The 12,894-nt window shown below is 35.5% G+C and overlaps 1 protein-coding gene across 13 annotated transcripts in view; it reads right to left on the bottom strand.

The window, feature by feature from the left end:
* Positions 1–12,894, bottom strand: part of LOC127419864 (zinc finger protein 271-like) — a 263,395-nt gene that overhangs the window by 2,975 nt on the left and 247,526 nt on the right. For 3 of the 13 annotated variants that reach the window (XM_051661643.1, XM_051661646.1, XM_051661647.1), the window contains exon 3: positions 1,142–1,973. The exons of 6 other annotated variants lie outside the window; for them this stretch is intronic. In XM_051661643.1, the coding sequence (XP_051517603.1) occupies positions 1,142–1,973 (832 nt within the window). Of the gene's footprint in view, positions 1–1,141; positions 1,974–2,064; positions 2,227–6,137; positions 6,180–12,894 lie in introns of those variants that run through there. 4 more of the 13 variants (XM_051661644.1, XM_051661645.1, XM_051661635.1 and 1 more) reach the window with 4 other exon arrangements.

Genomic DNA, 12,894 nt, shown 5'->3' with positions numbered 1-12,894 from the left:
TATGCTTGTTATCAAACCTGACCATGGTGTTACAAAGAGACACAGAATAATTTTTCTACAAATAAATTATTTCAAACATAAAAATGTAAATGCATAATAATGTCAAGAAAATGAACATCAAGAAACAGAAATGAACTGCAAAATTCTAAAAATTCAGTAGTAAGAGTATAAAACAAAAGAATCAGAGTAAACATTTTGCAATTTCAAACTTTCTAAAGTAAACATTTATTTTGCAAACGTGTGTGTGTGTGTGTGTGTGTGTGTCAGATTGCAGTCATCAACTGGAAAACAACAGATGACTTGAAGCTCCACTTATTGATGCCCTGGTTCTGTGTGTGTGTGTGTGTGTGTGTGTGTGTTGTGCATTTTGAGTGTGTTATCGTCTCCACCCTTCATTTCTGAGTGTGTATGTTCAGCATTGTGGTGGATTTATTGGTTTTATTTGACAAATGCAACAAAGAAAGCACTGCGTTAAAGTTCATCAGTTCATTCTTGTGTGTGTGTTTTGCACTGAGGATGTTTTAGAGTCTCACCCTGTAATTTCTGTCTTTTTTTCCTGCATTGTGGCTGGTTTTTTGATTGTATTTGACAGATAAAAGAATTGCTCTATACAATTTTGACCTTGTTAGGAGATGATTAACGTTATTTGCTTCACCTGTGAGTGGTCATAATGTTTTGGCTCATCATTGTACATATCTGTTAACATCTCAGTAAATGTAGTTTAATGATTCATGACCCTTTAAATACAGGTTATGTTCTTTACTATGATGGGTCGCCACTTGATGTCCATTGTAAAATCTGGGTCTTGAAGCAAAACCAGTTGAGAACCACTGGCCAAGAAATCCAACCCACAAAGGACAATGAATTAGAAAAATAAAGTGTGCTTTATTCATTATTTGCAGCTTTCTTTTTCTTAAGTTGGATGGCAAGCGCACAACATCACTGTTTCTTTTCTTTTTTTCCCACTGCTACACTGTAGATCCAAAAACGTGCAGCGCTGCTGGTAAAAAGCAGTGCAAAAACACTGTAGTACCTGCACCTTTTTAAACTGAGCACTTAAACAAAAATAAAAACAGCAGGGAACTATTTTGAGTGATAAAACGACTTGTAAAATGACAGTCCATTGACATGACAAACATACCTGAAGAAATATAATCACCTTCATCTCTCTGTTGTTCCTCTGCTATGTTTTCTTCTTTTATCTCCTCCTGCTTCACTTCGATCCTCACTGGTGTCTGCAGCATCTGCTGTTCTCCAGCATTACTGACAGAAGCCAGAGACTCTGTGGAGGTTTGATCATAAACATCATCATCTTCATTACTCTGTTGTTCCTCTACTTTGAATTCTCCTCTCATCTTCATCAGGTTCCTGCAGTCCAGCAGCTTCACTGAACACATCTTCACTGGTATCTGCAGCATCTGCTGTTCTCCAGCATTACAAACAGAAGCCAGAGACTCTGTGGAGGTTTGATCATCATTAGTATCACTCTGCTGTTCCTCTTTTATCTCCTCCTGCTTCACTTCGATCTTCACTGGTGTCTTCAGCATCTGCTGTTCTCCAGCATTACAGACAGAAGCCAGAGACTCTGTGGAGATTTGATCATTATCATCATCATCATCTTCATTACTCTGTTGTTCCTCTACTTTGAATTCTCCTCTCATCTTCATCAGGTTCCTGCAGTCCAGCAGCTTCACTGAACACATCTTCACTGGTATCTGCAGCATCTGCTGTTCTCCAGCATTACTAACAGAAGTCAGAGAGTCTGTGGAGGTTTGATCACCCTGATTACCATCAGTAGAACAGAGTAAAGTGAGCTTTGAGTCCTTTGTGTCTCTGGATCTCTGTTCAGAGAGTTTGTCCAGCAGTCGCTGTGATGTGGACTGATCTCTGCCGCTCCACACTGAATCCTGACATTCTGTGGAGGTCCCATCAGTCACACACACTGAAGATTGACAGGAAACCTTTTCCAGCTCCTGACAAATACAATCACATCTGTACCGTTCATCATATCACATCATTTGAAAGCTTACAATCTCAACTTTAAGGATGAAATGAATGTTTAACCTGTAACCTGTCCTCTCTCTCCATCAGCTTTGTCTTCAGTGACGTCACCTCTTTCTTCAGCGGAGAGATTTCTGTGATGAAATCATTCATATCCAGCATGGACAGCTCAGTTCTTACTGATTTACTGCAGATCACATCCACCTACTCTCTCATGATGAACATCTGAACACAAATCATTATCAATATAATGGACTGACATTCATCAAACTCAAAAAGATTATTATAGGATTATATACAGCTCTGTTAAATAACTTTGTTTCTGATATGGTAGCCTATAAATATAAATGTGTGCGTGGAGTTTGGTTTCATTTTCCTGACAGCAGGAATATTACCAGATATTATAACAGGCTTTAACATATACTCGCATTCATTTAACTAATTTACAATCAGCTGAGCACATTTATCAGAAACTAAACATGATATTCTCACATTTCTGCTTGTTTCTCCTGAAACTGAATATTTTAAAGCATCCATCACAAACTGCTACATACGGCGATAATACGATTCTTTTATGATCATTAAAAATGAACATGCACAGAAAAATACACATCAAAGCAAATAAAAATCCCACAAATCAAGTTAAACACATTGAACACGTACTGAAATTAGTTCTTTCATCTTCTTGTGTTTAATGGGGCTTTTCCGTCTCCTACTGGACTGGAGTGTGGATGCATATGGGAAAACTAATTTTGGGTTGCATTGTTAAATTTTGGTGACTTTGGGAGCTGTTTTTTTCTACACTGTTCTAGTAAATTTGTGTAGCACTAATGTAAATACAGATTGTTTCAAAAGTTCAATTTTATATTTGAATTTATTGAAGGTATTGTAACAATTGCCAAAATAAGCTTTTTTTCATTATATATCAAAAATGGTTGTTTGGTTGATGCCATTAACTACGTTTCCATCCAAGGGTTTTTTTGCGACGAAGAGTGTAGCGCATTAAAAAGTTTAACGATATAGCTGATAGAAACACAAATTATCTCTAAAATTTCACACGTGTCGACATAATATTTTTCCATTTAACTCTAGTGCATAAACTCTACGTTGATACTTCAAATGTCACGAAAAACTGCTTTGGAAACACTTTTTGTTGAGAAAATAGGCATTAACGCAAAAATATAATGTCACATGACAGAATTTACCCCAAACATTAGCCTGTATTAATCATGACAACACGGTATAAAGTTGAAGTCAGAATTTTACATACACTTAGGTTGAAGTCATTAAAACTCATTAAATCTGTGGAGTGGTTAAAAAATATCAGCAAACTATAGTTTTGGCAAGTCGTTTAAGACATCTACTTTGTGCATGACATGAGTAATTGTTTCGACAATTGTTTACAGACAGATTTTTTCACTTTTAATTGACTATATCACAATTCACGGTATACTATGGTATGAAACTTGACGGTTATCATACCATGTACATTTGCTTATCTACAGTATTGAGAAAAAAATTAAACCGGATGGAGAATCTCAAAAGTGGGTCACAAGTCTATTCGGACCGGGTCGCGGACAGCAGGGAAAGAACAATGCCATGGTTCTCCCACTGAAGATATTTTGATGGCCGCCCAAGTGATAACCTATTTAGGACTGCCGAGACAGATTTAATGATAAACTCGCAATCAGCTAAAGGCTTCTCATCTGCACTTTCGCACGAGTGTAACGGAACCAGCTCGCGATCATAATCTACGCTCCTCTCAGGCGCGCGCGTGCAACAATCGGGCTTCCCTCGATATTGCGGACATCAGACCTCAAAACTGATGTGACCAATTTCAATTGTAGTGAGACTTTTCTAGTTTAAAGCATTACGGAGGAAGTCAAGTCGAACCTCTCAAACAGTAGGCAGCCCGGACATGCCAAACAGCACAGAGGAAAAGAGCAACACTGTGCTATGTGCTAAAAACATTTTCATTAAACATCACCTTTACAAAATTGTTTCTCTATTTTACATGAGTAAAAGTAATTGTTATATTTTGACAAAATGTTATAGTTTCATATGAAATAATCTAAAGGTAGAATCTGTTAGACCTCTTTTTGTAACAGTGGCAGTTGTAGTTAAAGTTTCAAGATGTGTTTCAGCTAGTATTTATTTTTTCATAAATACTATAATTTGTTATTATTATTACTATTATTTAATACTAGCTACACTGACCTAACCATGGTAATGAGGAGCCTTTCCTCCTGTGTAATATGTATATTCTATTTGAATTATGTTTGAAATTAGGAAACGAACGGGATAATAATGGGCTCATATAAGTAAATATGCTCTTCAGTTGTTAAAAGGGGGGAGAGAAAACTTCCTGTCGCTTTTGTTGTTGACGTCAACAACAAAAATAATGTCGCTTGATGCATGTCCTTGTACTTGAAAACCATGAACAAAACTATGAAACATAAAAGGAAATGCCAATGTAAAATCTGGGTCCTGAAGCAAACCAGTTGAGAACCACTGAGTTAAAGATACAGACAGGAGCAGTATGGCTGCGCTGTCGCGCACCTACAGTATATGTTAATTGTTAATAATCATAGGACATTACTTTAAAAGCTCACACAGCTGATGTTATTTTTCATTTAGTAATTAATTTAACATGCTATGCTAACATGTAAACTAACATGCTTTAGTTATATAACTTGTTATAGTTACATGCTATATGTTTATAATTCGGTTTATTATTATAATTCTGTTAGCTTATTTATTCTATTTATTTATTTTCAAAAGGGAGACTTTTTTTTTTTTTTTTACATGTACTTCAATTTAAAAAAAAAATGGTTTCAAGTTTCAATTATAATAAAGTGTTTGTTCAACCAAAAAAAAAAAAAAAAAGAGAGAAAAAACCCCTTCTGTTTTCACTTCTTTAAGGGTCAATGTAACTGATAATAATAATTGTGTAATACCGTATACCGTGATATTTTCTGAGATGTTATCGTATCGTGAAAATCTCATACCGTTGCAACCCTAGTCAGAAGTTAACACACATTAAGTTAATTGATGCACCGATACCACTTTTCTCTTCTGATCCCGATATCGGAAATCTCAGTATCGGCCGATAAATCTGTTTTAAAATGGCATAATTTTAAATACACTTTTTAATTATGTTAAAGCGTTCATGAAATGCTCTTTTTTATATAGTTTTATCATCTTCCGTCAGGTCCACTGATAAAGTTAAAGTTTTCTGCATTAAAACATTTTTCACCCTCTCTCTGGCCTGATATTGATCAAGTTTTGTGTTCCCTCACAATAAATTTACCATGATTTTACTACAGTATCCATATTTTAACAATGATATTCAAAGTGACACCATAGTAATAACACAGGAAAATGAAAACTGTGGTTAATTTTGTGTTATTATGGTTTGACCACAAATACCATAGTTTAACTGTAGTTACTGTAGTAGTTTAATCATGGTATTTGAAGTAAAACCATAGTAATCACAAGATTAACCATGATAAATCTATAGTAAAATAAAAACATACAATAGAAAAATCACGGCTTTACTATAGTAGTTACCATGACAGTGTAATGTTTTTGTTTTTTGGTCTGAAACATGGTTTTACTATAGTAATATTGTAGTAAACATGACTGAGGTGGGCCATGTTTGTTTTAGTTTCTTTGGGACCAAAACCATGTTTTAATATAGATTATCCATGGTTAATCTTGTGATTACTTTGATTTAATTACAAATACAATGGTTAAACTACCACAGTAATCATAGTTAAACTATAGTTATTGTAGTAAATCCATAATAATCACAAAATTATGTTTTTTTAAATCACAGTATTCGTTTTCCTGTAGTATTATAGTTTCACTACGAATATCATGGTTAAAATATGGTTACTGTAGTAAAATCATGGTCAATTTATTGCGAGGGAAAGTAAAACTATTTCAGAAAACAAATTCCCCCTGAAGGGGCTCCGAAGTTTTTTGTTTGTTTCTCCTGAAACTGAATATTTTAAAGAGTCACAAAACCGCCACAAACGACGATAATAATCTTCTGTTACGATCATTAAAACGCCAAAGTGAGAAAAACACAAACATAAACTCACAAATGAAGTTAAACACATTCAAACACTTACAGACAAATTCTTCTTCTTCTTGTGTTTAATGGCGCTTTTCCGTCTCCTACTGGACTGGAGTGTGCACGCGCTCAAGTATCGCTGGCTGCAGCTTGCAGAACGGGGCGGGGCTACACATGGGGCGGGGCTATACGTGTCGCTCCGCCCATAATTAACTCTCATTGGCTCGGTCATCTTTTATAGGTGTACATGATAGGAAATGCGTTTTAAAATAGTTCATCCAGATCATTTTGATTATAGTGCTGTGGCTCGTAAGTAATATGAAATTGTGTTGTACCTCACAGTTCTTTGCAAACAGATGTAGTATGAGTCAGACTGAGCATGCAGCATGTTGTTGTTTTAGTCTTGTTGAAAACATGAGCGGAGGGCAAAATTACTAATCCTACTATGGCGAAGATTCAACTCTAATATTAATGCAGTCGTAGTCAGTGTTCAAATTATTTAGCAAGATCATTTTGATTTTTGAGCTATATCTCGTAAGTGATATGACTTTGTGTTGTACCTCACATGTTATTTCAAACAAATTTAGCAGGACTGAGTCACATGAAATGATGAACAAAAGTGTTGATGTATCTGCTTTCATTCAAATCTGTAATTCAAAAAGTTGCAGTTTCACAAAGTCTTCATTATAATGCATGGTTAGAGAAATGAATTAAATTAACAATAAAATATGTAATTTTTTTAATATCACCATAGAGTGAAAATAAAAAAGTGTATTAGAATTGTTGTAATATAAACATTTTAATATATATGACACACACACAATTGTTATTGCATTGTTATTAGTTCTGATGCAAATGCATCCACATATGGGTTATGAAAACCAACAGCACCATCTTCTGTAAATTAACTGTAAATTACCCTTGAGTAATTTCACAAAATTTCACAATTCTCACAAAAGTTTTAAAGATGTAATGATTCTTAACATAAACGTGTTTTCAAATATTGTAATATTGGGGGAAAGAATACAAATACACATGATGTTCGTTCGTTCATTCATTCATAAGGCATATGCTTGTTTGCAGTTGGCAATTCTCAAGAAAACAGAGAGCAGTTGTGCATGCACTTTTACTCTCCCAGTTTCTGTCATAACAGCTCATCATGATGAGTGATTATTTTGCATAATTAATAATAGATTCATTCATTGACCAAGTTTGCTTTATGAACGCCGTCCTTATCTGCTCGATCTATTACGCTGCATTTGAGGAATTTAGTCATTTTAATTTATACCCTCAACAATAGCAAACAAGAGGCTGATTAATTGATGAAAATTTTTATTCCATTCTTGAGTTAGTTGTGGTGCTTTCACTCGTAATCTATATTGTTTCATATTAATTTCTTTGAAAGATTGTAAACGATTCTCTCTCCTCGCTCCAAAAATGTGTGCTCCATTATCTCGTTGGTCTAAAAAAATTTTTTTTTAACTTATATGCACACAGAAACCAACGGCAGGTAATGAATAGTCTGTTACAGCAGAAAATAAGACATATTGCATGAGGCATATATAATCTACTGTTAATACTGTACTGACGGTGCATGAGCACAAAAACACATGCTTCATACATGCTTCTCAGTTGGCATTTCTTTAAGAACATTTTCATGCTAGTTTCAGCCTTTAAATCCCAATTTGTTCCTCACATTTAACGCTGGATAAAATCCATGAAAATTAGGACTGAATATCACATACAAGTAAGCACTATAATCAAATTGTTTGGCTCAACTATTAAATTTCTCTCAAACAATGATAACACGGTCAACAGTGACAACATCTGCTATCCTGTCTATGAAAGATGAATAAGCCAATAAGAGTAGGTTATGGGCGAAGCGACACATGTAGCTCCGCCCCATATGTAGCCCCACCTCATTCTGCAAGCTGCAGCCAGGTCCTTCTCCCCTTGCTTTTAAAGTTTAATTTCTAATTTTCATATCAGCAATTCAGCACAGTGCTTAAACGACCGAATTTGGCACCCATACTAAAACTAGAGACTTTTGGGACTGGAATATTACAACAAATAAGATAAATTCTCATCAAAGTGGTCTACTAGCCTCTACAGATCACAGTCGAGTCCTGTACTCTGATAGTAGGTGACTCCATTATTCGAAACATTGGTAACAGGGCTACCACTACTTGCTGCCTTTCTCAAGCAACAGTTTCTGATGTACATAAGGAACTTTGGAACATTCTGGTGAATCATAAGACTGTAAATAGGGTTAATATACATGTCAGGAATTTTTTCTGAAAGAGCAGTTAGAACTACTTAAGAGGGATTTTAATGAACTCTTTGAAACACTTGGAAGACTGAAATTTCAGTCGTTCACAGAGGTGGGTGGAGCAGCCAAAAAACAGTACTCAAGTACAATTACTTAAAAAAATAAAATAAAAAATAAAAAATTATTAAGAAGAAGTAAAAGTTCTAACATAAATATTTACTTGAATAAGAGTAAGAAAGTATCCGATTAAAAGAGTACTCAAGTAGTGAGTAACTTGTTACTTTCACAAATGACATAATGGACGTTAATTCCCCTGTATTACATTACATAATACACATTTAACATGTATTATAGAATTATTATTATTATTATCATTAATGGAAAGTCTGTCATCATTCACCATCCTGTTGTTCCAAACCCGTAAGACTTACTTTCTTCCATGCAACACAATAAGGAGATTTTAGACAGAATGTTTGCCTGAGTCTCCATTTACTTTCAGTGAATGTGTTTTTTATACTCTCTCCATATTTTGAAAGTGAATAGTGACTAAGACTGTCAGTCCCTAACATTCTGTCAAACATCTTTTGTGTTCCACAGAATACAGAAGGTCATATGTGTTTGGAGCAACATGAGGGTTGGGAAATACTAAATTATGGCTGAGCTATCACTTTAAATGAATAGTTCACCAATAAACGAAAATTCTCTCATAATTTACTCACCCTCATGCCATCCCAGATATGTATGCCAAATTGGATGCTCCAAAAGCAAATAAAGGAATCATAAAAGTAATTCATATGACTCCAGTAGTTAAATCCATATGTTCAGAAGTGATATGATAGGTGTGGGTGAGAAACAGATCAATATTTGTCATTTTTTGCTAGAAATTCTTCTCCCTGCCCTGAAGATATGAAGAGAAGAATGTGAATCACCAAAAACACAAGAAGAAGAATGTGAAAGTGATCTGTTTGTCATCCACACATTCTCATATCACATCGCTTCTAAAGATATTGATTTAACCACTGGAGTCTTATGGATTACTTTTATGCTTACTGTGTGGCAGATTCTCCGAAGGTCAAAGATTTCTTGGGGGCGCAAAGTACTTTTTACAAAAAAATACTTTTATTACAGAGTAACAAAGCCGAGGTGGTCCATGGAGCATCTAAAATTACACTTCAGAATCATGCATTTTTTATACAGTTTCTGTTCCCCCTTATCTCTTTGAGTGACGGCTTCTTCATCCAATGAAATCGTCTTATGCCTCCCTAGTTTCATCTTCGCCATCTCCCTTCTAGCTGGTCACCCTTGACCCCAATGTGCTTCAATGATGGCAAAAGCATAACTAATTCATTTTCTATGTATAAAACACACTGTAATCACTTCATATGGTTACATATTTTATATTGACTAACTATCCTTACTTCCTGCATTAATTTGATTAGTATATTTTATTATTTCCCTTATTACATTCGTTGGTTACACATATTCCTAAAACTGGAGAGTTGTGTGTCTGCCCACATACCTGTTTCATCTCATTTCTAGCACTAATTAGCGCACATACACTACCGGTCAAAAGTTTTGAAACATTTACTCATTCTTTATTATAATTTTATTTTTCACATTTTAGAATAATAGTAAAGTCATCAAAACTATGGAATAACATAAATGGAACTATGTGAATTATGTTGTTAGTCCCACTAATTTAGCCTAATTCAAGAGTGCTACTTCACAATCCAGTCCCTTCACCCATCACTTTCTATTGACCAATTTTAGGTCACACAGTCTCTCTTATCAATGACCAGATCATGGTACAGCACTCCTGTGGAGCATCAGGACCAAACGTCTCCCCCCACACTTAACAAGAGAGGAGTAAAAGTTCCTGTCTCCCTCAACCCTGCACTCAAGAGAGAGAATATTGTGTTATAAGCATGAACATGTAAATGGTTCAGCACTTGCCCGTGGTTTCGCGGTTATGTAGAATATAACAGAAAACAGCATTCAAAATCATAACATTTTGATTAGAGTAACATAATAACACATCAGATATAACAGCATAGAGATCAAAATCAGTAAATATATCAAAAACATAAAAAATAGTAGAAATAACCCAACACTAAAAAGTTATTTTTTCTTTCAAAAATCCCGTTACAAAAGATCTTCAACCCAGTTACTTTGCGTAATGTAGAGAGCCACCACTGGGTAGAGGTTAGGCTAGCACTTACATCCCAGGGCATGGCTCATCATTTATCTCCTCATATATATTCACTGGAGGAATCAATTTCCTCCCATTTTAGTGTTTCTGTCCATCCAGGAAAGTTGTCATTGCATTGCATTGGACCATTCACATTAATCAATGTCATCTGCTTCACTGCTTCACAGGTCAAGAATGATTTCATCAATGGTAACACACAACAGAATATTATTCCTCCCACAAGGATTGTTGTTCCAATCATTATGCCAATTTTAGCCAACCATGCATCCCATTTCTTAAACAATTCTATTTAAATTGTTATAAACAAACAAGACAAGCAATCTTAATCTTAAGTCACCACCATGTTTTCTTTTTTTCTCTCCATTCTTTATTACTATTAAAATTAACATGAGTTCAATAAAAGCATAAGCAAAAGTAATAAATCTTCTTTCAATCTTAATTATTCATCATACAAGCATTCCCAGGTTTGTTTAATACTTCTTTAATTAGTCAGGCACTCCTGTGTCTGCAACAGTTCTCAAAACTTTACCCCCAAAATCAATCTATAAATAGTCTTCTACACAGGGTATGATCCCCTGATGGCACAGTGACAAAATGCTTGGTATTTAACACTGTGATAAGTTGTTTTAGTAAAGTGGTTATTAAAATGCAGTCGGGTTGAGTGAAACTCACAATTTTCGGGCAGGTTTCTTCTAGACCTCCCTTTCCTAATGCTTTCGGCCAAAAAGCATACATCCACTTCCTTAAACCCATCTCACACCTTCTTGGGCAGGCTTCCAGGGCAGTGATGCCCTGCCTTAGGTTGCCCCCCCCCCTTTTGCCATTGGAGAGTCTTACCAGTCATTGGGTCATCACCTCTTGCCACTGGTCTCGATACCGCTCAGTCCTATTAGCCAATCCTTAATAATTTGGTATCAGTAAACAGATATTTTTTTGTTTCAGGGTGAATCACCAAAGAAATTCGGAGGAGGACATTCCACTCCCTCACGCTGTTTCTAATCTTGTTACAGTTGTTCCTTTTCGTTTTAGAATTTCACAGTAATACATTTAAGTTATTATTCAACGTGAAAATAGTGATAATTATAATAATTCATTATATTAACTGCTTTTCTCTCAAAGCATCTCCAAATGCTTCTTTCAAACTTTCCCATCTTCTGTAATTAACATTTTTTATTAAATCATACACTAGCAATGAAATGTAAACATATATATATATATATATATATATATGTATATATATAAAATCAACATTTAAACCCCACAACCTCCCCGACCCGACCCCGCCCCCCAAAAAAACAACCCTGTGGTCAAATAATGGGGAAAGAGGGCAGCCCTGCCGAGTGCCCCTATTCAGAGTAAAATAATCTGAAATTAATCCATTTGTTTATACCACTGCTACAGGGTGTCTATAAAGTAACTTAATCCAACCAATAAATGTACTCCTGAACCCATACATTTCCAAAATCTTAAAAAGATAATCCCATTCTACCATATCAAATGCCTTTTCGGTGTCAAGTGAGATGGCAGCGATTGGAGATTGATCATTCGCTTCTGACCACATGATATTGATGAGATGCCTGATGTTATCAGAAGAGCTACGGCCCCAAATAAATCCCACCTGATCTATATGTATAAGTGATGTCATAACTTTACTTAATCGATTAGCCAAAATGTTTGATAATATTTTTACATCTAGTTGGATCAGGGAGATTGGACGATAACTTTTACACTTGCTTGGATCTTTGTCCTTTTTAAGAATCAGACTGATCCGGGCTTGTGTCATGGTTGGAGGAAGCTTTCCATTCTTTAATGATTCAGTACGAACTTCTAACAAAAGTGGAGCCAGTTCTGTAGCATAGGATTTAAAAAATTCTGCAGCAAAACCATCTGGCCCCAGAGCCTTGCCAGTAGGTAGGGACTTAATTACCTCGTCAAGCTCCTCCAGGGTTATCTCAGAATCAAGAGAGTTTTTTTGCTCAATCGTCAGTTTAGGAAGATCTAATGCTTCCACAAAGTTTCTATCTTCATCAGTAGACGAAGACATGGAACTATAAAGATCAATATAGAAGTCTTTAAAGGCATTATTAATATCACTGGCTGAAGTAAAAATGTCACCACCAGCAGATTTCACTGAGGGAATGGTAGAAAAAGACTCTCTCTGCTTTATATATCTAGCCAAAAGCTTCCCTACTTTGTCACCCGACTCAAAGTATGATTGGCTTGCCCTGAATAACCAAAACTCCACTTTCCGCGACAAAATAGTGTTATATCTATATTTCAATCAGATCAATTCTCTGAAACCATCAGCTGATAGACAGCGCTTCAGCTCTGCCTCTG

This window comes from Myxocyprinus asiaticus, chromosome 29, assembly GCF_019703515.2.
Source record: "Myxocyprinus asiaticus isolate MX2 ecotype Aquarium Trade chromosome 29, UBuf_Myxa_2, whole genome shotgun sequence".
Lineage (NCBI taxonomy): Eukaryota > Metazoa > Chordata > Actinopteri > Cypriniformes > Catostomidae > Myxocyprinus > Myxocyprinus asiaticus.
The sequence above is the reverse complement of the archived record's forward strand: the minus strand, read 5'-3'. Positions and strand labels throughout refer to the sequence as shown.